This window comes from Mixophyes fleayi, chromosome 2 (assembly GCF_038048845.1).
Source record: "Mixophyes fleayi isolate aMixFle1 chromosome 2, aMixFle1.hap1, whole genome shotgun sequence".
Lineage (NCBI taxonomy): Eukaryota > Metazoa > Chordata > Amphibia > Anura > Limnodynastidae > Mixophyes > Mixophyes fleayi.
This window is the reverse complement of record NC_134403.1, coordinates 28,604,812-28,631,642: the sequence shown is the minus strand read 5'-3', so window position 1 is coordinate 28,631,642 and position 26,831 is coordinate 28,604,812. Positions and strand designations below refer to the sequence as shown.

The 26,831-nt window shown below is 41.0% G+C and overlaps 1 protein-coding gene across 2 annotated transcripts in view; it reads left to right on the top strand.

Annotated features, from left to right (window-relative positions):
* The window catches only part of SLC36A4 (solute carrier family 36 member 4), a 165,781-nt gene extending 161,552 nt beyond the window's left edge, over positions 1–4,229 (top strand). For both annotated transcript variants that reach the window (XM_075198725.1, XM_075198726.1), the window contains one exon: positions 493–4,229. In XM_075198725.1, the coding sequence (XP_075054826.1) occupies positions 493–794 (302 nt within the window). In that variant the 3' untranslated portion in view covers positions 795–4,229. The remainder of the gene's footprint in view (positions 1–492) is intronic.
* The last annotated feature ends 22,602 nt before the right edge of the window (positions 4,230–26,831 follow it).

Sequence of the window (26,831 nt, the reverse complement as noted above, 5' to 3'; positions counted from 1 at the left end):
TTAAACTATTTGTACCCACACAGAACAATCTAAACCTGCTAGACTTCATATAGTGAGCATGTGAGATCACTTACAATCGTTCAGTCTGCCCACAAAATAGCGATACATCTGTTTTCATATCCAATGATCAAACATGAACCATGGTATCGTTGAACAGTGTTTTGGATAAAGATCTTAAAATTCAGATTATTTCTGTGCCACTTGATTAAGCGGTAATTGTAAAATGCGTATAAATGCATTGTGATAACGAATTGTTGTTGTGAACATCTACATCATTACAGCCCCGTAACTTAATTTCACTTATACCCTAAATTTCGGTGGTTGCGCTAATATCAAGAAAATACATAATGCATCCGCAACGACTGATCACACGTTTTGCATTTGTCTCCAAAATTTCTGTCTTTAATCATTATGGCTCTTTGCTCACTGTTAATAAGCAAGACTTATGTTTTGTCTACATGCAATTAACACTGCTCCTTTGTGTCTTTCCAGGTGCCATGGCTGTGTCTATTCCTCGTCTGGACCTGGTGATCTCATTTGTGGGTGCAGTTTGCAGCAGTTCGTTAGCACTAATTATCCCCCCATTAGTAGAAATTATCACCTTCTACAAAGAAAACATCAGCCCATTCACCATTGTGAAGGATATTTCCATAGCAGTGATTGGGTTTGTGGGATTTGTGATGGGAACATACGTAACAGTCGAAGAAATAATTTATCCAACTCATTTGCTGCTGACCAATGTCACAGAGAATCCTGTTATAGACCTTAACAGAACTTACCCGGGAGTCCACTGAGGATTACTACGTAACGGAACATTCATTTTCCTGTGCCTTTAAACAGGAACGAAGGCAAGCTATGACAATGATTCAACGGACCTATATTTATTAATAGCAATATTATAGATCATGTATTTTTTTACATTATTATAATTATTGTTATTATTTATGCTATATTATATTAAAGACATACCTAATAGCAGGCTTATATAAACTTCGACTCCCCAGCTGTTGGGGAACTACAAAATCTAGGTCATTCTAGTTCAGGAGGTGCAGGCTACTTATTAAAATACTTATTTTTTTCCTTTTTTTTTTTTAGATTATTGTTTTATAGATTCTATAGATCAGAGATATGCAACATGTGACTCTCCAGTTCTTGTGGAATTACAAATCCCAGAGGGCCTGGTCAGCCCCAGCCTAGCATGCAACTTTAAGTCCCATAATTCCTTCCCAGCCTAGACTAAATCAGAGGTGTAGGTTAATGGAACTACAGTTCCCAGCATGCCCACCCAGCCTCTATTTTATAGTGTGCATCAGAGGTAGGCTACAAGTGTGTCTCTATTCCCGGCATCCCTGCTCAGCCTCTCTTTTATAGTCCAGAATTAGGCAAACATTGGCTCTCTAGCTGTTGTGGAACTGCATGTCCCAGGATACCCTCCAAGCCTCAGGTTTAGAGTTGAAATCAGAGTTGGATCCAGTGGCGGAATTACTTTAGGAGCAGGGAGTGTTGCCGCTAAGCAGCCTTGAGGTGAGGGGGTCCCAGAAATGCTTGTACCTTCCTCTCCAGGCCTTCACATCACTCCTCAAGGCCTCCTCTAATCTAAAAAGAGCCCCACTAGACTGTTCTATAGATTATATAGGAATGGAGTGAGCACCCTCTGGTGCCCCTATCTGTCATTGAACTAAGTCTCATCGAGCGTTCTCTGGAGAGATAAGGGTTACCCAAGCTTGATATAGCTCAACACACTGTACAATAATCTAGTTGGAGAAATATAGCGTGTGCTTTCAGAAGGATGCTGAAAAATGGCAGGTAATTATTAGAACACTGTACTTTGAATGGAATCTTTCTGCCTTTTCAATGTTTCAAGGTACATTCTGTGTTTCTGAAACAATGCAAATTATACACCATGTACAGCGTCAAGCTTGCTCCATTGATTCTACCGTGGGAACATGCATAGGTCAATAACTCAATATTGTAGAAAACCAACATTATTTCATCTTTCAAGATGTTCTTTCATTTACTCTAATGTTGTCTCTGTATTTCTCTTGAAGAACTTTTTTATTTAACTTTTTCTACTGAAGTAAATTGCAAAGTTGAGATATATTTAATAAAAAGAAAAAAAGTGTTCCTATTATTGAACTAATTGGCTTGTCAAACATAATCGCAGCGAAGACAATCTTTAAAGAATTAGTGACTGAAGTTATAATTTAACTTCTAGTTTATAAAAGTGTACATATTATTTTATTAAAGTACTATACTGTAAAAAGTGTTTCCATCTAGCTATATTTTTGCTATCCGATCCCCTCGGAGTCGCTTATACTTGAGAGCTGGAATACTTTGTGCTGCTGTTAATATTTTTATGCTCTGATTGGCTACGGGTTGCTCTAACCCCGCCCACTTAATCTTCTGCACATCTGTGTGTCCAGGTTTGCCCATCTGCACTGAAAAAGTTAATTGAAAAATTCCCAATTGGAACCCCCCCCCCCCTTCCCTATTTCGACTCCTTTGTCGGCAGGCCCCTTCCTGCCAGCACAAATCATAGCCATCAGCAAGTATGTTCTTGACATGTTTTCCTAGCAGGAAGCGCTGTTTACAATGTGTTATTTCTCCTTGGGTTCCCTGTGACTGGAATAGCTCATGTGACCAGGGGTACAGACAGAGGGAGTGAGCAGATAGAAAGTCCTAGGCTTAACCTCCCTGTGTAGTGGGAGGAGCCCCCAACCTGGTGTGACCACGCCCCCTTCTGCGGCTATGAAAGGGGGCCACAAGAATTTGCTGAACCGGGTCCCAAAATTCCTCTTTGTGGCCCTGCATTTGACATGCATCTGGCAATTCCACCCCAAATACAGCAAGATTTGGTAACGTTGTTGTATTTTTATAGATGATCAGTGACTACTATTTTCAGCAGGCAGCCATACAGGACTTATAAATTTAAAATAATAATTTAATATTCCGATAAACCGCTTAAAGAATAAATCAATGAGTTAAATAAAAATGTCCTATTTACCTGATTTTGCTGGTTTCATAATTCTGCAACAATACCACACTTCTGTGTACGTTAACCACAGCAAAGTAAGTGGGTGTTGCTGCCTCATTGGTTACTTTGACCATTGTAATAGATGTGAATGGGGAGTTGACAGGGGGGGAGGGGCGTTGAACACCCATCCAGACTGACGAGTGTTTAGAGTAGAGTTACATGGAACCCCAGATGATTTGACGGCAGATTAACTCTAAAGCTCCTATATGCACTGAAAATATCTTCCTGTTCCGCCAGATCAAAACTGTTATGTGGAAGAAAAAAAAAGTAATTGCTTCACATACAAATATCTCATTTAAAAGTGATCACATTGCCGAAAATAGGACACTGACATGTAGGCTGTATCATATGTTAATGCGATTGTCCAAAGATGCAATTGTTCATTTAAAAATGAAAAACATGAAGCCAGCTTTATTCCACATTGAAGATGTTCATTGTGGTGGTGTAAGTAGGCCAATAGGAGACATTCCCCAAGCACCTGTTCTCTGCTTGCATATGTTTGATTGTTTGCAACGTGGCGACCATAAAGGCTGTAACAAGCTAATACTTATGCTGCTACTGGACCAAATTTGCACCAAGACACACAAATATGCAAGAGACCTCCCTACACGTCCCAGATTTACCTCTCTTTGCATTGTAGGACTTTGATGAGTGCCGTTGCACATTCACCTTTTGCCAAATACCACTTTACATGTTTATTATGCAAAAAATTAGATTTGTTACACACAAATACAGTATGTGACTCCTGTCAGTGTAGTCAACCTACTATATTTTACAATAAATATATGGTTGTATGTGTGTTCTGCATCCTGAGTTTACCGTTTGGAGGTCATAAGTGATAGTGCGTATTTTTTTTTTTTAACACAATATGCATTTTTACCAAACTGTTGCTAGAGAGAGATTGCCCAAAGACACCCATTTGATCTTTATCCAGGTGTTATTTTGCTACTTTATTTTACAATACTGTGTTCTGTTAAATGGACATTACAAACTTTCCATTGATCGCTACTCTTAGCTATTAATCTCAGGGCTGTACATTAGTAAATTACCCCAGCAATAAACAAATCATAGAGGTAAAATAAATGTCCAATTTGAGCATGTTGAAACATTTTACACTGTTTATTGTAAGTTATTTTCTACATTTCTTGCGTTGTATTATGAATGTTTGTTCGATTTTCTTGGGTTATAAATTAAATTTCAGATCACTTGTATACTGAATTGCTTCACTCTCACTCTTTTTCCCAAATGTATACATTTTATGTACTATCCATAAGCCTTTCCTCCTCTTTGATAAGCTTTCTAAAATCTGACACCAGCAACTGCCTATTCAATTTTCAGAGCGCACTTGGCTTTAGAATTCTGAAGTTAATAGTAAATAATTAACATAATAAAATTGTTATTATTTTGAGGTAATACATCTGGGTTGGGTATGAAAAGTCGACAGTTAAAATGTCTACTGTCAATATGTCTACACCAAGATGTCTACAGTCATAATGTCTACACAGCTAAAATGTCAACATGTAAAATGTACACAAGGGTGTAATGTAGAAAGTCAAAATATTGTCATAAATCACTATAAAATACCAAAACAGTGTGCTCCCCCAATTCCCCCTCAAACAGCATAACCAGTCCTAGTGCTGCCAGCCTAGGGTGCTACAAAATCGAAGGGACAAAAAACGTGGGATCCCTCTGATTTTACTACAACCACCACTAAACTTTGGTCGCCTGTGCTTGATGGTACTATAAACCCACAGGATGGGGTCCCCTGCCATAATTCCAAACCAGCCTCAGGCTAGTCATCATGGGGCTGGATTGCCTAAGGAGATTGGGTTCGCCCAAAAAAATGTGGACCCAATCCCCGTGCTGATAACACTAGGATTCACACACACCCCTCAACAATGGATAATAATAATAATTTTGTTATGTATTAAAGCATTTTGTCCCTGTTGTATTACAAAATAAAAAAAATCCCTGTTTCACGACGCAGTACAAGCTGAACACAAAACTACACCCGCTGACTTGACAGTAGAACAGCGCTGGGCGGGACTTAACTCCCAACATTCCCAGCCGTTGGGACAAATGTCAAACAGCGGCACAGTCCCTCAGAAGCCGGATAGTCCGCAAGGATTAGGACAGCTGGGGGGTATAATACAGGGGCCACCATTGCTTCTGAGCATTCAGTATAGTACCTCATAAATGTCAGTCTCTTGGAAATACTGTCCTTTTGAACCATAATCCATAATCCTGTCTCATTCCTTTCAACAAATATTTCTGTTGGGTCTGACTTTACATTTCAGCACAGGATATTTCCTCCCTAGCTCAAAAAAATGTCAGGTTTCCAAATACAGTAGAATATCGTTCTGTCCCTATATTATAACAGTGTTCTCTATGGCTTACATAATATTTCTTTAACAAATAAAAATGCATGGTGTAAATAACAAATATAGCCTAATCCATACCAGCCAATCAGAAAGCTTTTAATCTATCTAGCATCAAACCTAGAATCTGGTTGCTATAGGTTACAGCCTACTGGGGTTTTTTTTTTAAACTTTGTTCCAAATAAGTCTTAAAGTATTTCAAATGAGTCAGTGAAACGAAGTATCTGACATTGGTACAGTAAATTATTTGATATTAGTTATACATTTTTACAGTGGTCTTGCTTCAAGGGCTCCCGAAATGTATCTACATACAAAAGACCTTTTGAAATAAACCAGTCATTCTGTTTTGTGACACCTCCAGAGAATCTAAACCTGAGCATTGCAAATCTGTAAGAACGTTATAATGGAATCTTACAAGGTCGTTGCTGTACCTGCATATGTTAAATCCCATTTAATAAAGTTACAGAGAATTTACAAATAATAAATGGGTTCCTGCAGAATATAGGCTAGATTCTATGCTTTTATAGTCAGATTGACCTACTTCCATGATCAGAAATTCACAAACAGATAAAGGGACTCGCATACAGATGAAGCATACAACGCTTGTATCAGTGAGGACAAAGATTTAGTGCACATCTTGTTTGCCCATAGGGGCATGCTGTCCTTAAGTTTCAGGGGCAGTTTAACTTTTCCAGTTTTGATCCTGGACATCTGTGTCCCTATTTTTTAAGTTATATATTAAAAAAGGGTATTTAAAAAGCAAAAAGTATACTATCATCAAAGTCAGAAAGCATTAACATATTCTATATTTTTGTTGCTATCTGCCAAAAATATCCGTCAAGAATATAAGAGGTGTCGTTTGGCTCATTCCTCATTGTGTTTTGCACCAGCTTATTCTAAATCATACTTGCCAACTCTCCCTGAATGTCAGGGAGACTCCCTGAACTAGGGGGGATCTTCCTCACTCCCTGAAGAGTCTGGCATTCTCCCTGATGCTGAGCCAGTACAAGACGTGGTTGGCTTCGCCATCTGTGGCATGATGACACAGTTCAGATATTGTGTCCTATGTCCATGTATTGATGCCTATGAAAGTGGCCATTTTCATGGAGACCAAGATTTAATCAAAGACTGACAGGTAAGACAACATGACTTCAGTAATGGAGACAGAAATGTAAAAGACACTTCAATCTGTAGAGATTCATTAGCTGCTTTTCTTTAACGCATAGTTGCCTACTCTCCCGGAATGTCTGGGAGACCTCCCGGACTCCCGGGAGAGCAGGGCAACCTCCCGGTTCTCGCCCCCGCAATAGATAAGTTGGGGGGGGGTCTTAATGGGCAAATATTGCGTCATCTTAGTCCCACCCTCTGCTGTAAATGGGCAAAATTGTGACAATCGTTTAGGGGGCGGGGCCAAAATGATGCGATTCGTCAATCCCCACCCCCGCATGCCCACCTCCCCTGTGATCTCCCTGAAGCCAACGAGGAAAAGTTGGCAAGTATGTTCTAAAATATTGTCCATTGCACTGTAGAATGTTATCCCAAATGAATGATGTCAGGCTGCAAGTTGGCGGCATCTGTTTTTATAGTAAACGTTGACATACAAGCAGGCTAGGAAAGTGCAATAAGGCCTCAATAAAATTAGGAGCAAAGGGAGGAGGGTGGGGAGTGCAAATTTGCTCCTGGACAAACCATGTTTCGTTGCAAGGGGGGCAATTGCATTAATTTTTTTGTGCATGCGGTGAACATCCTGGCTACTTTTGCATATAGCGCACAAATAACCTGCAGGCTTTATTTTTACACTGCAATTTAAAGTTTCGCTAGGACACACCCCTTCCTAACTCATCTGTACAGTGTAATCCCCCCTTCCCCCCTGCAGTGTAACATGGTTCTACCAAGGTGCAAATTTGCTCCTTTTTCTGTTTTACTTCTAATTCTATGTCTCTTGTTAGGTATTAAAATGCGCTTAAAAAAGGTAGTGGAAGAAAGAAACTCTTCCAAGTCATTATAGTAACTAATGTCAGCAACGTTGCTTTATATCTGGCAGAGAGCTGTCTTTTCTGACACATCAGAATCCTGATTTGATCTATAAAGTTTTTACCGGTGAACTGCCAAGAACAGCTTTGAATAGTTATTCTAGTTATAACTAAATTTCATTCTAGATGCTTGAAAATACAGTGAGCTTACTGATCTTACCACCCCAGATACACAAGCACACACCAGAGCCAAATTAATAGGAAGCCAATTAATCAACCAGTATGTCTTTGGTAGGAAATTGGATCAGCCATATGGATCCTATGCAGACACCACCAGCATCCTGGTCAGAGTAGAACCCAGGGCCCCAGTGGTGTCACGCAGCAACACCATCACCACCACCATTTATTTATATAGCGCCACTAATTCCGCAGCGCTGAACAGAGAACTCTCTCACATCAGTCCCTGCCCCATAGGAGCTAACAGTCTAAATTTCCGAACACACACACTCAGACAGACAGAGAGAGAAACTAGGGTTAATTTGTTAGCAGTCAATTAACCCACCAGTATGTTTTGGGAGTGTGGGAGGAAACCGTAGCCCCCGGAGGAAACCCACGCAAACACGGGGAGAACATACAAACTCCACACAGATAAGGCCATGGTCGGGAATTGAACTCATGACCCCAGTGCTGTGAGGCAGAAGTGCTAACCACTAAGCCACCTTGCTGCCCTATCAGAACAGAGAAACCTGTCGACCTCTGTATAGTGGAGCCGAATCTGGTGCCCTCGCTAGTATTGGGAAGATATATGTCTCTTAATTCCTTCCCGCTAATTGATCTTTATAAACAGTGCCGTGTTATGGCAATTTATTAACATCCGAGTAAAAACGGGGACTGCGTCCTACCCTCGCTTTTTCCCGGCCCTCATTAACAGCTACCCAGGTTATTTATGGTGCCAGAAACAGTATTTATTTGGTTGTTGGACCAAGATCATTGAAGCCACGTCCAAATCCGAATACTTAATGCATTAACAAATTTTTAAAGGGGACTCGGTTAACATTGCCATGTGGGAGGCAAGCCTAAGGTCCATGCTGATCAAATAGTAATAATTAGTTACTGTTAGATTCACTTCAGTATTGTTCTATAATTGCTAAAAAAAAATAAGGGTCAACCATAGAAGTGTTGATAAAAAGGCCATACTTTTTATTTTTTAATTTCTGTTTGTGGTTTCTGTTTTTTTCCTTGTTTATTGCTCAGAAAATAAAAAATCTGTTTAAAAGCAATGGTCCTGATTCACTTTTCAAGTCACACCGGATCTCAAGAAAGGTTTCCATTTGAATCTGGGTATAAGTACGCTCTGACTATATATTACTTGGCGTATGCAGACAGACAGAGCACAGGATACATACATGTATATGTGCAAGATAAAGTTCCATCAGAACGCATGACAAAAAAAATAATATATTACATAAATTAACAACTAAAAACCAATAAAAGAAAAGAGAACTGACAGCGCTGGATATTAATATGCCAATTGGTATATAAGATATTAAGGTGAACTTTCATATGGCAGAAATCATAGGTATAAAATGAGTAAATTTATAATTAATCTCGACAATACATGAAATATACAAAAAATAAATATCCCAAATCAAATAAACGTAAGGGATATAAAAAAATGAAACCATGGAATCGGGGACTAGCGGCTCTCGGGGGGCACAGCTGGGGTGGACAGGAGCAATTTGAAAAAATAAATAAATAATTCGGCCCCTCCCCCGACTCACGGGGAGTGCCGTGAGTCAGGGGGGGGATTGGGTGCCGCGAGTCAGGGGAGGGGGGGGTCAGGTGCCGCAAATCCGGGGAGGGGCCACACGGGGCTAGTGTGGTGGCTGGTCTCCCTCCCTCCTGTGTGTGGCCTGCTGTGTGTCACATGGGACGTGCACCACATGACAGGTGCCGTCCCATGTGTGAAGGGGATGAAGACTCCACAGCTCCTAGATGGAAAAAGGTAAGTTGGGGAAGGGGTGGGGTAGTATAGTGTGTGTGTGTGTGTGTGCGTGTGTGGCCACTGCTTCCGTGTATTGTGTGTGTGTGAGGGGCCACTGCGTCCGTGTATTGTGTGTGTGTGAGGAGCCACTGCGTGCGTGAGGGGCCACTGCATGCGTGTATTGTGTGTGTGTGAGGGGCCACTGCTTCCGTGTATTGTGTGTGTGTGAGGGGCCACTGCGTGCGTGTATTGTGTGCGTGTGAGGAGCCACTGCGTGCGTGTATTGTGTGTGTGTGAGGGGCCACTGCATGCGTGTATTGTGTGTGTGTGTGAGGGGCCACTGCATGCGTGTATTGTGTGTGTGTGAGGGGCCACTGCGTGCGTGTATTATGTGTGTGTGTGTGATGAGCCACTGCATGCGTGTATTATGTATGTGTGTGTGTGAGGGGCCACTGCGTGCGTGTATTGTGTGTGTGTGTGTGAGGAGCCACTGCATGCGTGTATTATGTGTGTGTGTGAGGGGCCACTGCGTGCGTGTATTATGTGTGTGTGTGTGTGTGTGAGGGGCTACTGCGTGCGTGTATTATGTGTGTGTGTGTGAGGGGCCACTGCGTGCGTGTATTATGTGTGTGTGTGAGGGGCCACTGCGTGCATGTATTATGTGTGTGTGTGTGTGTGTGAGGGGCCACTGCGTGCATGTATTATGTGTGTGTGTGTGAGGGGCCACTGCGTGCGTGTATTATGTGTGTGTGAGGGGCCACTGCGTGCGTGTATTATGTGTGTGTGTGTGTGAGGGGCCACTGTGTGTGTGAAGGGGGGGAACCCAAACCGATATCTTGCCTAGGGTCCCCATGAGGTGTAAATCCGGCTCTGCCTAGTGTGTCTTTTTAGCAAGGTTGCCCTGGAGTAGCGATGTTAATCTGTACCAGCAATCAATACAATTTTGAAGGGAACAAACGTGGTATTATTATAGGACATAACACTAAAACACCGGCACAAATCACAAATTAAAACTTTCGTAACAGCATAATCCCCTTCCTAAAATCACACCAAAATAGTCCTAAATGTATGTAGCAATAACAAGTAATAGCAATGAGATTAATGCTGCTCACAAATCTTCCACAGGATGAGGTATGAAATATTATGTCTTTAAACCTGTTGTAATGACCGATTTGTCCTTGTATTTTCAGAAAGTCTGACAATGACCTGTTTGTAGTCTGCTAATAAGCTGTAAACACAACTCATTATTGTAGGAACGTCTAAAACATCATTCTCCGGCTGCTGCTTCTGAATTTCTTATCTCTCGGAGCTACGGTAATTGTTTTGTATAAGAAAAGGAAAAAAAAAAAAAACCAGATTGTTTAGCTACATTGTATCCCAGTTATTCAGAATGTTATGTTCTATTGTTCTGAATTTCCCCCTCTTACAAGTCTGTTTCTTAGTTTTGTTTATTGTTATTCTTAAATTTATATCTCAAGCCTACAGGCAAAAAAAATATCTGAACCATTAACCCTCTCCTGGTAAGCTCACGTTCTAACACTAGGTTTTCTCCATTATGTCCTAGGGAAGCACAGAGGGGGGTTTAAAAATAAAAGAATGCAACTATTGTGAGTGCTCTCAGGGGATCTCTAATATTTTATGTTTCATGACTTGAGCTCAGAGCCTGATGTCAAACTCGCTAACCAGACCCATAGTTTTACACTGTTTAGGTTTTGATATGAATTGTTTTTTAATTCCTCATTTTGCCCATTTTGTTATATTGTTTTTGTTTTGCTTTTTTAGTGGTTTATTTTGGTAACGTATTATTTTACATCCATTAATTGGTGAAAACAGATTAAATTTGCAAAGAAATATAGTTTTTTGTTAATCATTTTCCCATTGTCAAATTTACTTGTTTAAAAAGTCCCAGAAATTTGCTTTGACCTGTATTTGTCTTTATTTGGAGCTCCATGGTAATTTGGTCTTTTACTGTGGTCACTTTGTGCCTTTCTTTGTGTCAGTAACTAGAGCTTTAGTAGGTTTAGGATTAAGCCAGGGCTTTCCTGCAGCATTATTACCATGCAACAAATTGTTATGACTTTAGTTATGTTTGAAATTCTGAGCCAACTACTTTGTTCATATTAGGAAATACACATGAAATACACTGCAAAGAAATACTAAAAAATCTAGAAGAAAAGTAAAAATTGACTCTATGAATAAGACAGATTAAGTCAATAGATACATTAGTAAGATATCTGTCGAGTGCATCTGCCCACTGTAAACAGTGGTGGTGGCTGTTCTATGGGCTGAACCAATATTCTTGAGAACACATCACTAGAATTCGTTGATGTCACCGCCTTCGTGGTATCTGAGGATAGGTTCTCATGGATAATGATTCAGTCCACAACAAAGGCAGCCTCCACCACACAGCAGAATGAATTGAAACTTCCATCCCAGATCTAAACTACAAATGAATAAATAAAGAGTAGGCTTGGCGTTATTTGGAACTCAGAGATTCTATAGCTGGAATTCTGCACTTCTGCAAAACAGCCTGTTCTACTGTGAATCTCTTCGCAAAATATGTCACCACTACTTTTAGGTCAAAAAAGACGAACGTGTTATAGGAGTGATACCTTTATTGGCTAACCCAAAAAAATTATTACATTTGCTAGCTTTCAGAGCACAGAGACTGTTTAGGCAAGTTTACAAATGAATGACTGAGGAAAAGGAACAACATTTAAAAGCTGTTACATCAGGAAATTTGTACAGGGAGGGGGATATATCATTAAGATAAGCTAAAGTAATAAGACGAAGGTGTACGTTACGGATGAAAGATTAAAAGTCCTAGGAGTTCAGAGATCTGGAGTTACTCTGCTGTGGGGCGTGATGTTTGTCCATGTAGTGGGTCATAAATCCAGGTGTTATATTGAGTCCTTGAGTTAATGACTGGAATGTTCTTATCAGTTTGAAATCCCATATTTTTGTCTCCCTGTCATTTTTAAAAAGACCTTTTAGTATTAAGACTTTTAAATCTATCATACTGTGTCCTGGTCCAGAGAAGTGTTTACCCACAGAGTGTCCAGAGACTTACTTATTGTAAGCAAGATGGCGGGCGCCATCACTGGATCGCAGCATTCGATGCCGGGGGAGCTGCCTGCGTGAAGCAGATAAGTGTGCCGGGACCCGCTTGTGGGCTCAGTATATGACAGTGTGACAGTCAGTAACACGATAAACAGCTATTAGGTCCAATATTACATTAGTGTGTACGCTCCCACGGTCATGCTTTATCGTATCAAAGCTCATCGTATTGTTTCATTTGATTTTATAAACGGACTAAAAATCTTGTTCAACAATGGAACAATGTTGTTCCAATTCTGCAGTGTGTATACACTCAGGACCGGCAGTGTCCATAGATCTCTAAGCAGTGTACAGAGTCACCATCTTTTCAGCCGATGGTTATGACAGATGAAGAGCACAGATCTGACTGTAAATCATGTAACACATGTATAGTGTGTACACAGGAATCGGCTGCTGATCGGGACTTTCAGTTGTTGGTAAAATTGTTAAATATATCACTTCAAGAAAATTTTTTTGTAGTGTGTACCCAGCGTAAGTGATATAGATTCAGTTGGAGGCACTAACCGCTCAATAATACCTAGTAAGCGGGTGTTAGAGCAGTATGCGTAGCCCAATGTGGCCTGATAGCGTAGCCCAATATTGCAGCATGCATGACCTAATATCTCAGTGTGTGTAGTTCAATTTGGCAGCATGTGTAGACTTAAAACGAGTGATGCCTGAAAATAGTCCAATCAAAATTGATTTCATTATCAGACATATTGGTAAATGCAGTTGGTAGATGAGCATTATCAGTCTGGCTGTTTCTGCATCTTCCCAATACACTAACAGCCCCAATGAAGCCGGAAGAGATCCGTCTCCCCCTCCCATGCACCAAGCTACTGCCTCATCAACATTTCGGCCATCTGTGAGCAGGGGCGTGCTGGGCTGGGGGCAGGGGGGCATCGGCCCCCCGGGCCGCTCAGTCTGACCCCTGTTCGGGCCGCCACTCCACCCCCCCGTGGACGCATGTTTTTCTTTAATATTACCTGCGGCCGCATCACAAAACAAGCGATGCGGCGGCGTCAGCGCACAGGCGCTGCCACGTCATCAATGACGCGGCCGCATCACGTGTCATGTGATGCGGCCGCCTGTGCGCCCCACGGGCTGAACTGTGCCAGCCCGCGCCTGTCTGTGAGTGAAGCCAGACTGGACTCCGGTCCGGTGGTCCGGCCGACGCGTGCCCAGCATAACATGTCCTGTTTTAATGGATGATCTCTGTATTCTACTCATTACTGACATAAATAATTATATCACTTAACAATTATATAAAAGCAAGATAACAGGATACTGAAATTGAGGGACATAATGTTGCGTTCAGCTGCCTATTCTGCTTAGTAAAACATTGATACAAAGAGATTGCTTCTAAGGAAACATTAATGCTGTAATATAGAAAGTGTAATTAACAGGTTCATGTATTTAGGTAGAATTTGATGACAGACACTCTCCGCGCAGATCCCCATAATCATGCAAATTACCAATACTTTTATCTGACTACACTAAGCCAGTGTCCTGCTAATGCACAGTGCGCTCACATTAACGTATGGACAGATAAGAGAACATTTCACTCTGTGATTTACATTGCTTTCATATAGATGTCCGTATGGTTAATATCTAATGGGAGTACAGGGAGGTTTATCACTGGAAACCTGCTTATAATTAATTTCTTATGCACATTTAGAGGCTATAGTTCTTCTCGGATTGTCTGTAGACTCTCCGGCTGCATTGATGTTTCCTATAACTCCCAAATGTCTAGAGAACAAGGTACTTTCTGCTAAATCACCTAATCTTTTCGAGAACTTTGGGCTACGATGGTGATTATTATTTTATTTTATTTTTTTCTCAAATGCTGCTACTTTTCTCATGAGCTAAAATCTGCTTTCAGGAAAGAACATTGCTGTAGACTGGATACCAATTACCCCTATACTGTAAATGGAAATAACTAGAGATGCTCACTGACCCCCGTAAACTGGTTTTGGTTTTGGATCTGGATTAGCTTCGTGTTTTGGTTTTGGATTTTTTAGGAAAAAATCCTAAAATATGCTAAAATCACATAATTTTGCTCTTTTTTGTCCCTACATTATTATTAACCTCAATAACACTAATTTCAAGTCATTTGCAGTCAATTTTGACCACCTCACAGATCACAATATTATTTACAGACACTTTCGGACAAAGACTGCAGTGACCTGGCTGGATGGTAAGCGCCAGAGCAATGACTCAAACACACGGCAGTTCCTAGCACATCTAGGACACATTGGCACACAGCAGTGGCAGAAAAGATAAATGGGGGTCTGCCCTCCCTCGCACCGCTCGCTATGTTGGATCTTAAAAAGGAATTCAAAACTCGCGAGATCTGAGATCCGACTACGTAAAAATGACGTTTTGCCTCGTTTTCGATTCCGAGGGCGCGCGATAGTACCGAGCCGGCTCAGCTCCATACTCGGATCCCCTAAGTTCGGGTGTGTTCGGTTCTCGAGGAACCGAGCCTGAGCATCTCTAGAAATAACCTACTGTGCTTTCCTGATCAGTATGTATACAAGACATAGGCCCATCGCTGGCTAATTATTAACCAACTTTAATTTCTTAGTATTAATTACTTTAATTTATTAATTTGTTCCACCACTTGGAACATTTAAGTGGATGATTTCAGCAAAATGTGAAATGACAAATGCAGTATCTGATGGTATGTGTTATGCTGACGTTCTGATCACAAACTCACAGAATAAGATGGCGGAGGTCTTCACCTATAGCAGCCGTCTTTCCCTTAGAGCTTTATATTATAGGACTTAACTCCAGGCGTAGTGTGACTTGGTAATGCAAGCGCGTAGCGGCAGGCCAGGAGGCTGAATAGGGGGCAGCGGATGGTCAGACGGTAGCCGAGGTCAAGGATCACAAGCAAGCAGAGTAGTCCGTAAACACGCCAAGGGTCAGGGTCACAGGCAAGGTAGCGGAGTCCAAGGTACAGGCCAAAGGGTCAGGGCCACGAACAAACAGGCAGAGTCCAAAGTACAGGCAGAAGGTCACAACAGGAAATCCAACAGGCAGAGTATCCACAAGACAGGGTCCAACAGACAGACAGGAGCAGGTCGCCAACTGGGTCAGAAGTGCTATGGTCAGCACGGAGGCTAAGCCCTCCCTGCCTTAAATACTCCGACCAACCAATCAGGCTCAGCCCTGAAATACACACAGGCCAGTTTTAATTAAAACAGTTGCTCATTAATCAGCCCACAGGATGGGAAAGGATCAGCGCATGCGCCCGGCAGTACTATTTGCCGGGGCGCGCTGTTAAAAATACACAGTGTCCAGCCGTTGCTTTGCCAACGGTCGGACCAGCTGCAGGAACTGACGACCCGGTCATCAAGGAGACGGCCGGGACGCCAGGCGGGCTAGAGATGAGTCGCGGCGGTGCCCGTGGCCGCCGCGGCTCCTAACAGTATGCCACTAGATGACAAAGCTATAGCGGAATCGAAGATTGCTTCACAGGAACTTTTACAACTTTGCAAAACTTTTGCCACAACACTCCAGTTGTGCAAATTTACAACACAATTTCGCTGATCTCGGATCGAGAACAGAGGTTTGATGCCCAACTGAAAAGCAGCCCAGGCTACAGATTTGTCTAAATTCACCCACTTTAGCTTATCAGCTTGTTCCCAGTTCTGAAGAATGAATGCAATAGGTGATAAAGATGCACATAAAAAGCAGTAAGCATATATTTATATTTGTGCTTTAGTTATTAATAAACAGTAGTTAAGAAATAAAATGTGATTTGTTTGATGCTATCAGTATTACTAACTGGACCTCCAGGCATGTAAGATATTTTACATATAACCTTGAATTCAGAGCATTGCCTGACCACGATGCCATTGTCTTTGCCATTACAAGTATACGAATGTTCAAAGACAACTTTCTGCCCATCAAAGCAAAATACCTTACTTATCTATAATTTTCCTCTAAAATGATTATATATGAACAAGAGCTACTTATGTCCTAAATAGATCACTTGATGGAGCCATCGTTTGGTTACTGAAATATTCTATGTAACATCTATACATTATATGCTTGTCCTTCAGTTGTCTTTTGCACAACCTATACATGCATTTCTTATTCTGACTGAATTACTGGCGCTTTATACTGTCTTCAACATTTCACATAAGTGTATCCATGTTAAAAGACAGCCTTGGGTAATGTATAGATGCATAGATAGGAACCTATTTAGTTAGCTTGCTACATACCCATCAAAACTAAACAAGGAATATCTTCAGGCAACACGTAACTATTGTTCGTTAATGAGGAAGAGGAAAACACTTCATCTTGTAGAGTCAAATGAAAGTTTAATGCTCGATGAAACTTTTCAAAATGATAACATAACTCTTGTAGTATCATTGGGTCTAAGCATTAAATATTTAAAGATTTCTTTTCACAAATCAGAGCATATCATGTTATTTATAGATACATACCAGTATGCATAGACATGTCAAATGATCAAACACACATAGCAATTTCTTATAGTCCAGCAGCATGATCCACCACATACCGATGTGTGGGGGAGATACACCGGATTGTGCTGCACTAACTCTACCACTGTGGAAAATATTATTGGTGCTCAATGGTGCCATTAGGTTAAAGTCAGCTTCATCGTTAAGTCTTGTCCTAGAATAGTGGACAAGCCACAGAATAAGTCACTTCTGCCTCACACCATGGCCTTATCGGTGTGGTGTTTGTTTGTCCTCCATCTGTTTGCGTGGGTTTCCACGGGAGCTCCAGTTTCCTCCCACACTCCAAAAACATACCAGTAGGTTAATTGGCTGCTGTCAAATTGACCTTAGTCTCTCTCTGTCTGTCTGTGTGTGTATGTTAGGGAATTTAGACTGTAAGCCCCAATGGGGCAGGAACTGATGTGAATGAGTTCTCTGTACAGCGATGCGGAATTAGTTGCGCTATATAAATAGCTACTGCTGGTGATGATAGGAGGAATATACATCACTACGTAGATACATTACCAGCTAAAGTCCACTGAATTTCTGACTTGACATGCCTTATTCCTTGCTGAGAGTGCAAAGGACTACTACATACAGTGCTGAAGGCCTTTTAATTGTCTGAACCAACATACAGGAAAATGCAGCTTATCAATTCACTAGAAACTAGTAACATCAAATAGGCACTTTAAACAGGTAATTACATCTGTATCTCTTCTGTTTTCTTTGTGACATTTTTTTTTCAATGTTTTACATAATATAAACATTTCCCATCTACAGCATTTTGTACCAGAGATGACTATCACTTATTTATACTTATACAAGTAAAACAGAAAAAGTGAGGATGAAAAAAAAGACAAAGGTTTACAAGTTACCCACAAGGTGATTATGAAGCAACAATGGGGCGATGGTATACAAATAAAATGTGACTTGTTGAAGTTGGTCCACATCATCAGGAATGAGAGGATTGCCTCGAGCATATATAATTCTCAACACTGAAACGTTCACCCAATTTAGGAAGACCACATCCCAGGGTGTACAGATTTGAAAACATTTGGGCACAGCATTCAGGAGCTCAGAGCTTAGTCTAGTATTCCTCCAGTTGTTTGATGTTATGTCTTATGGCAGCACAATCATCAACCGTGCTGTCGTAAGGATGTAGTTGACTAATTTCTGTAATGGATTGGGCAGTTTGGGAATAGTTTTCCCTAATATAAAGACAAATTGATCCTAGATGATCCAAGTCAGTGTTATTCTAGATAGTAATTAACTCAACACTTTCCAAAAACCTTTGAAAGGGGCAGAACCAAAAATGGTTCTCCATACAACCCCCCTGCCCCCCCCCCCCCCACATCCATTCCAGGACAAGGGCTACGCCCGGTTTCTGAAAGGGTATAATGACGGTGTATTGTGCCATGTCATCATAAGTTTGTATTCCCTATTATGTGGAAAGCTGTCTTGTGGCTCCTGGCTCTCTACGATAAGCCAGTATTGCGAAGGAGGTGGATAGTGAAAGGGGGTGTAGGGTGACCCTGTGAGGTCTCGCACAACAGATGGTTCAAGCAGACGCGAAACTAGTGAGATGTGGTCCCCGTGCAGGAAGGAGGCAACTGGGGCCTACGACCTTCTGCAACTGCCATGTAGAGGGTCCCATTATCTTCATGGACCCTGGTGCACTGCAGCTGCTGCACCAATGGTAGTTCCACCACTGGGTTCAAGGTCACTCCATTATTGTAGACAGAATGTCCTCTTTAACACTGCAGTAAAATGTTTCAGTGCACATTAGTATTCATGGGCTGCACGGTGGCTCAGTGGTTATCACCTCTGCCTCACAGTGCTGGGGTCATGAGTTCAATTCCCGACCATGGCCTTATCTGTGTGGAGTTTGTATCTTCTTCCCGTGTTTGCGTGGGGTTCCTCCGTTTTTCTCCCACACTCCAAAAACATACTGTTAAGTTAATCCGCTTCTGACAATATTCTCCTGTGTTAGAGAATTTAGACTGTAAGCTCCAATGGGGCAGGGACTGATGTGAATGAGTTCTCTGTACAGTGCTACGTAATTGGTGGCGCTATATAAATAAATGGTGATGATGATTCTGCTGACCTTTATGTATTACTCAAATCTTATTGATATCAATGATTCTCATTGCTTGTAGGTGGAATATCTACATACTTCGAATTCAAATTATATTTGCTTAGCTGTGTGTCTGTTTCATTCCACCAATACTTCTCTGTGTTGTTTAATGCAAAGTCTTTATATTCAGAGACAGAAAGTGTGTCCCATAAGCTGGTACAGCAATTTCCTCCATTTTAATGCATTAGAGAGCAGAAAATGTGATACGACTTTCCCTTCACGCTGCGTTGTATACACAGCTCGTCTGTATAATGCTTGTTTTTCTCTGACAATAGCCCACATATTGGTTTTATTTTCTACACTATATTCCAGATCTTCCACAGTACACCTCTATTTGCAAATGCATGAATACAAGTCGCTCCATTACATTGCAACACACTGCAGACACGCGTCTGCTGGATAATCACCGGCATACAAGTATCAGTTCCCTTCAATGCGCTTTGAAGTTATTTTCATCACGCTGGTTTTCAGCCCAATTCTGCAGCGTATGATTTCATCCTCTCTCACAGAGACGCACCCTTTGCTGTGCAAACTCTGTGTGAGATAACAGTTTTAAAACTCCCAGCTTTGAACATAAACTTTGTATTCACAAACTGTTATGCAAACATTTTTTTGTGTTATAGTAACAGAACAAAATGGCCTATAAACTTGAATCACCCTCCATCATCATTATCATCATCATCATCATTTATTTATATAGCGCCAATGATTCCGCAGCGCTGTACAGAGAACTCATTCACATCAGTCCCTGCCCCATTGGAGCTTACAGTCTAAATTTCCTAACATACATACACACAGACAGAGAGATACTAGGGTTGATTTTGATAGCAGCCAATTAACCTAGCAGTATGTTTTTGGAGTGTGGGAGGAAACCGGAGCACCTGGAGGAAACCCACGCAAACACAGGGAGAACATACAAACTCCACACAGAAAATGCCATGGTCGGGAATTGAACTCATGACCCCAGTGCTGTGAGGCAGAAGTGCTAACCACTAAGCCACCGTGCTATATTATGCAACTTATATGAAATTCACCTGTTGTTTCCTGAAACACATCTCATAAAATACAGTCATTAGTTTCTTTTCTGCAGATGTTGGTCAAACTCTGTTACAGTAACCCTGTCCCACCAGATAATTTCTTACAGGATCTGTAAATCAATATATAAATAAATGTGTGATGAGGAAATACACTTCTGGTAAGTAACCTTCAATCCTTCATCTGTTTTTACAAAAAATATTTTATTATAATTGTGTGTATTCTTATGACGGCAATAAATATTATTGTTCTAATACTGCAGTCAGTTTTTATATCCACTATTCCCACTGAGATACTTGCCTTAGCCGTTTTAATCATTACTTAATTAGTTTAATAGATATTATCTTTTATTAGTCTAATTTCCACCAGACAGATAAACAATTGGTTGCTATGGTAGAATCCATTTTTAGTCTCCCGGGGTCCTAGAACGGATATTGTAAATTACATTGGGTATGTTCTTACACCATGTAAATAAGTCTTATAACTTCTGTATTGCTAATTGCAAATAGTAGTTATAAAATATTCATAGGCATACTAACAATAACAAAAAGCTACTGGCTCATGGCAAAATATTTTACTTAAATTCCTTTTCTTAGTTATGATGATTGAACAATGGAAAAATAAGTGTCAAGAGTCACTAAGGGATATTTACTAACAACATGAATATGTGCTGTAACCGATAGCAACCAGACATTGCTTTTACTCTCTGACTTGCACTAGACTGATCGTTGTTTATTATGGGTTAGAGCGGGATCAGCATTTGTACAGCACCCAACCAACGTTACTCTGCTTGCGGCAACTCACACGGTGATTGACAATGGTGAGTGGAGTGGAGTAGAAGCTGGACGAGGAGAATGCTTCCTGACCCCATCCCAATCTCTCTGTCCTTCTTTGTTTGAAATCCTGGGATCGGTCACCAAAGTGCGCCAAAGAAAGTGCAACGAAACACAAAAAGGTGCGGAGCTTCAGACCCTCCTCAAAAGAGCAAGGACCCCTTTAGCCCCGACTCCCAAGACTTAAAGGTCCTGAAGGGGGCAAGGCTCTTTGAACCCACCCCCCCTTCACCGCAAGTGTAAAGATGGTCCCTTTCACTCTGGGGTCTGTCAAAGCTTTCCCCAGAGCATCGAATCTTCTGCCCCTTCCGGAAGAGGAGACATCAGCGAGAGTTCAGGGGTGGTGGAAACCTCAGGGCCACACTTCCCTAGATCGCGGTGGAGGAGCCCATGAGGGGTCCGCACTCTGACAATCCGTGGGAAAAAAGACAAAAAAAATAAGTGCAGGTGACAAACAACAAAGTGAGTAAATGAATAAGTACCCGGTGAGTCTGGCTCAGCCTAATGGCCGGGATATTGTAAAGATTTCTCCTGCCCGGCCAAAAGGCCAAAGGAGAAGAAGTACAGAAAAAGAAAAGTTGGAAAAAATGTGCTCTGATTCCTACTCTCTCAGTGGGGTTTCCCATCCCCCAATGATTATGGGACACCCCTGGCTCACACCAACAACAGGGACTCATAGATACTAGGCTTTCTAAGCTGCCAGAGGACCAAGTTAGCCTATTTATTATCAAAGGACCTGCCAAACCCTCCTAATACAGAGCTGCACTTGATCTTCGCCAAAAGTGTCTTTCGCTGAATTTAAGGAGAGTCGTATCACCATGCTCTCCTTCTGCAGCCAGAAACACCAGCGACCGGAGTGTTGGTAGAGATGGGGAGAGTCAGGCTGAGGGCCAGGAGGCCAGGTGAGTACCTCCTCCTCTTTGATGTCCATTGGATTATGTTGCCTGGGATAATGTTCTCGTCTGGCCTCCTGGGAGAAATGGCCCTAAATAACTGTACATTTCTATTTTATACTAGAGTAAAAAAAAACAATTAAACCAATTAACTGTAATATATATTCTGGAGAACATGTATTCTACATGGTATAATAAAACTGTTGAAGCAAACACGGATAAGTGACATATTTGTATCCTAAAATAGAAACAGACAATGGGTTTCACACAGACAAATCTCCCAACCTTCTAAGAGCCAAGATCGGGACAAATAAGCCCCACCCACCTCAAACCACACCCCCTCTACTCCCAACTGAGCACATCTTGTTAGGCCACACCCCTTTTGGAGTCCAATCAGAGCTGGCAAAAAATGGGACCATTGTGAAGTATACATATAGCTCTGAAGACATCTGTGGCTTTTTTTCTGTGACAATTATATGTTCACGATTTTAATATGTTGTATTTTAAATAGGATTTACATATTGAATGGAAGGACTACTAATATTAGCTGACATAGTAAAGAAACTTTGATTTGCTGTACATAAAACTATACATAACTGCTTGGTATGTTTTGGGAAACAATGGATGTGAACAAGTGCTTGTAGCCTTTTGGGATATAGAATGTTGTGCTTTACACAAGATACAGAATAAGTAGTTACTTTGTATTTTCTTTTAACAATGAATTAATTTTACTTTGTCAGTGGAAACAGTTTGTAAGAAAAAACATATTTTCATCATCCAAGATTGTGAGCGCCAGGCTATACATGTAGCGTTGAATGACTTTGATGTTACATGATCAGAATATTGCACTCGGTAGCGTGAATTGCCAGTAGTCACATGACTTATGATGTTACCTTCGGCCTGGATTGCAGTGGATTCTGTGGTCTGAGCCAATACGCAGCCTATAACTTCACTAGAAATTATTGACACCACTGACTTACCAGGTACCAATTGAACTCATGCATGAGAGAAGTCATTAGTCCCTAATGGACTCCTCTATGGAATGAGTTTGGATGGTAATTATTTAACACTGCTTTGGTAGTCTCTTCAATTATGCTTCAATTTAGAGCCAAAATAAGAAATGGACACACTTCTATGGTCATATAAAGATTGATCAATGCACATACAGATAAATACTACATTTACAGTAAATTATTAATGCCGAAAATAAAGATACCATTTAGGCTAAATTTTTTCCACGGTTCTATCAATGAATAACAAAGTTCAACGATGTAGTTGTATTAGCAATTTAAACGCTATCTCTTCATAGCTGGTCCTGAGCATTTATAGAATTCAATGGACTTTTAACAACAGTTGTGTCTTAGCTCTCAATGGGCCTTTAAGATAAATTTCCACCTCTAGATTACTGCAATGTATTGGTTTGAACAATACATGCTCATGTGTATTATTGGAGGTTATTTCCTGAGCACACGTAATACGCACCCATTAAACAATTTGGGTTTTGTACCCGTGCACATCAAGGGACACGCCTCCTCTCCATGCTCGGTAGTCTCAGTAGAATGTTTAGAAGGTGAACTGTTCAAAGTGTCAATACCACATTTCATTGTCCAACCTCCAAGCCCTTAAGTATCACCTTTCCAATTATGTAAACAGTTCCATTTTTTCATCTAAAATACTGAAAATACATGCCAAATTCCAATTTACTATGAATCCTGCAGCTCGACTCATAAACCTGTCCCAATTTTCAGACACCCCTTATCTTAACCTATTCCCATATAATAAACAAACCATACTGACTTTCTATCCATTTACATATGTGTATTCTTTGGCAAGTCAGGTATTCCCTTGGGTAGACTCCTGGGGGAGTGAATATATCACCTGCTACTTGCTGCAAGCTACCTGAGAAGACCCAGGTGGAGTACCACAATGGTATTGGTGAGTGACTTTCCAATTACTTTCCCACTTCTCTTATCCACGCCTGTCCTGGGGTGGCCTTTTCATCTAATTTTTATCACTTTTTCCTTTAGATTGTACGCTCTTCTTCACATGTTTGTGTAAATGTTAAAGTTGTGTATTTAATATTGTTAGGACTTATTTTGAATTAGGCCTCCAGTACCTCTTTGCTACCATAGGTGCAGCTCTTATACTCAGACATTTTCTACTCACCAGCAGGAGTTAATCTCACTCTTTTGTTTAAGTACCTGTGACTGCCTGTTTTAGCAAACTGTGCCAGTTCAATGGTCTTGGCTGCTGGTCTCTCTCTGATACTCCTGTAGTCTGGTCCTGATTGGCTCCTGTTATCTGACTTATTCAATCCATTGTTTTGCACCTTTTCTTGTGACCCAGACCCCAGCTTTGTTTGCCTTTGCTCCTTTCTACTCCCTAGTATTGTTGTGGATCCTCCACCTTCTGACCCTGCCTTGCTTGACCCTCCTGCCTGATTTTTTGGTGGATTATCGTGTGTTCCTGGCTAAACCTGGTAATTCTGGTATCTTATGCCTGCACTTCACCCATTGTATCTGGGAACCTGCATCTCCAGCTTCTGAGTTAAACCTGGTATATCCTGTTATCAGTATATGCAGTTTATCCTTTGTATCTGGTATCCAGCATCTCCAGCTTCCTAACTAAACCTGGTAATACTGCTGTCCTGTGTATTCACTTCACCCATTGCACCTGGGAACCTGCATTTCTAGATTCTGAACTAAACCTGGTTCATCCACTCTACCTGATATCCACCTCTCCTACTTTCGAGCAAACCTGGTAATCCTGCTGTCCTGTGCCTGCGGTTTATCCACTGTAACTGGTATTCAGCCTCTCCTACTTTCAAGCAAACCTGGTATTCCTGCTGTCCTGTTCCTACAGTTCATCCATTGTACCTATGGACTTTTTGCATTGACTGTAATGAGTTTATAACAAAAAAATGGGGAGAAAGATACTTTCTGCGCTATCCGTTCTCACTCTAACATAAAAAAGAAACCAGTTTCTCCTTGTTCAGGTAATGTTAATTGCCATATAGAACCAAGAAACTTCACAACTTCAGGATATTCAATCCCCACAATCAAAAATAGACTTACAATTAGTATAAGCCCGTGTTCCCGTAGCAGGTACTTGTAACGAGGGAACCTGATCTTGTCCGCCAGCTTTTCACATATGGTAACAATCAGAGTACTTCAGAAGTCTCCCACATGGCTCGGATACCACATTTAAAAGAAAGATAAAGACATCTAGTGTACTACGTTTAAACATTTAATACAAAACATCCAAATACAACAGGGGATATGGTTGCCCGTACCGGATAATTGAAAGAAAATCGCATGGATAGTTAATGATGTTCCGGAGCTCCTAACCACAGCGTTTTCTGACAATGATGTAAAATCACGAGAAAGGGTTCCCAATCCGTCTGCTGTCCACTTCACCAACGCGTTTCAACTGTAATCAGTCTTTCTCAAGGTGTGGTTAGGAGCTCCGGAACATCATTAACTATCCATGCGATTTTCTTTCAATTATTCGGTACGGGCAACCATATCCCCTGTTGTATTTGGATGTTTTGTATTAAATGTTTAAACGTAGTACACTAGATGTTTTTATCTTTCTTTTAAATGTGGTATCCGAGCCATGTGGGAGACTTCTGAAGTACTCTGATTGTTACCATATGTGAAAAGCTGGTGGACAAGATCAGGTTCCCTCGTTACAAGTACCTGCTACGGGAACACAGGCTTATACTAATTGTAAGTCTATTTTTGATTGTGGGGATTGAATATCCTGAAGTTGTGAAGCTTCTACGGTCTATATGGCAATTAACATTACCTGAACAAGGAGAAACTGGTTTCTTTTTTATGTTAAGAGTGAGAACGGATAGCGCAGAAAGTATCTTTCTCCCCATTTTTTTGTTATATCTATTTAAAACCTCTGTACGGTTTTCTGAAAGATACTCTCTTGCTGCAATCTATGAGGCGCTGTATATAATCATTTCTCTATAATCTGTAATGAGTTTATACCTGTGTGGTCTGTGTTTGTAATAAATAATCTGTTATCATCTCACACATTCTCTTAGTGGTATTCATACTGGGAACCTTAACAACTATACTGTCCTGTATGTATTGCTTACTGTGAACAGAGCTGCAGAAGCCCTATAAATAAGTTATAGTAATATTAATGCAAGCCATTACTTTCAATGAAACTATAATGTGGAGTCATTACTGTAAGTGGACAGTTATTTTCAATGCAGTATATACAGCAGTTGTGAAATATTGTACATTTAAATATCACAGTTCTAATGTGATTTATTTTCATAAGTAACATAATTCCTCTCTCTCCTCATTAATCATTTGGAAAGCAAGTTGTGCCTTTCACAGTGGCATCAATTTTGTTTTTGTAGATCTTGACCTTCCACACTCTGACCTGCTTATCAATTCACTGCCAGTTGCATTAACACAGCTATAAAGCTGACAAAATGTTCTTCGTGCAGGATGCCTCAATCATTTGTAAGGATTTAGACCAAAAACCATCAAATTCCTTATAACTTAATGAAATTAGTTCAGTAGTTTCCTTTGTGCTTCATGGTGAATGGAATCATTAATGTAACATACAATTTTCCACGGTCTTGAATAATATGGGTTAGTCAGCATAGCGTATTATAGTGACACACTGCCATTGTGATTTGGACGGAACATTCATTCAAAAAATCTACAAGTCGTTCTGGACAGCCGGGAGCCATGGGATTTGCAGAACAAAATTAAATTATCTTATACTTGTTGACTCTCCTGGAACGTTCGGGAGACTCACAAAATAGAGTCGACCAATTTTCTTGAAGCTGGGCCAGGCAGAGAAGCGGTTGGTGGAACCCAGCTTGGTGACGCGTTTTGCGTCATCGTGTTCTGCTCCCCATGGCACAGTGACCTGATGACCATCATTGCTTTTTGGTGAATGGGACCTTATCATCCAACTTGCCCCTTATTTAACGGAACTACTCTCTGCATTTCCCAGTGGGGAGGTC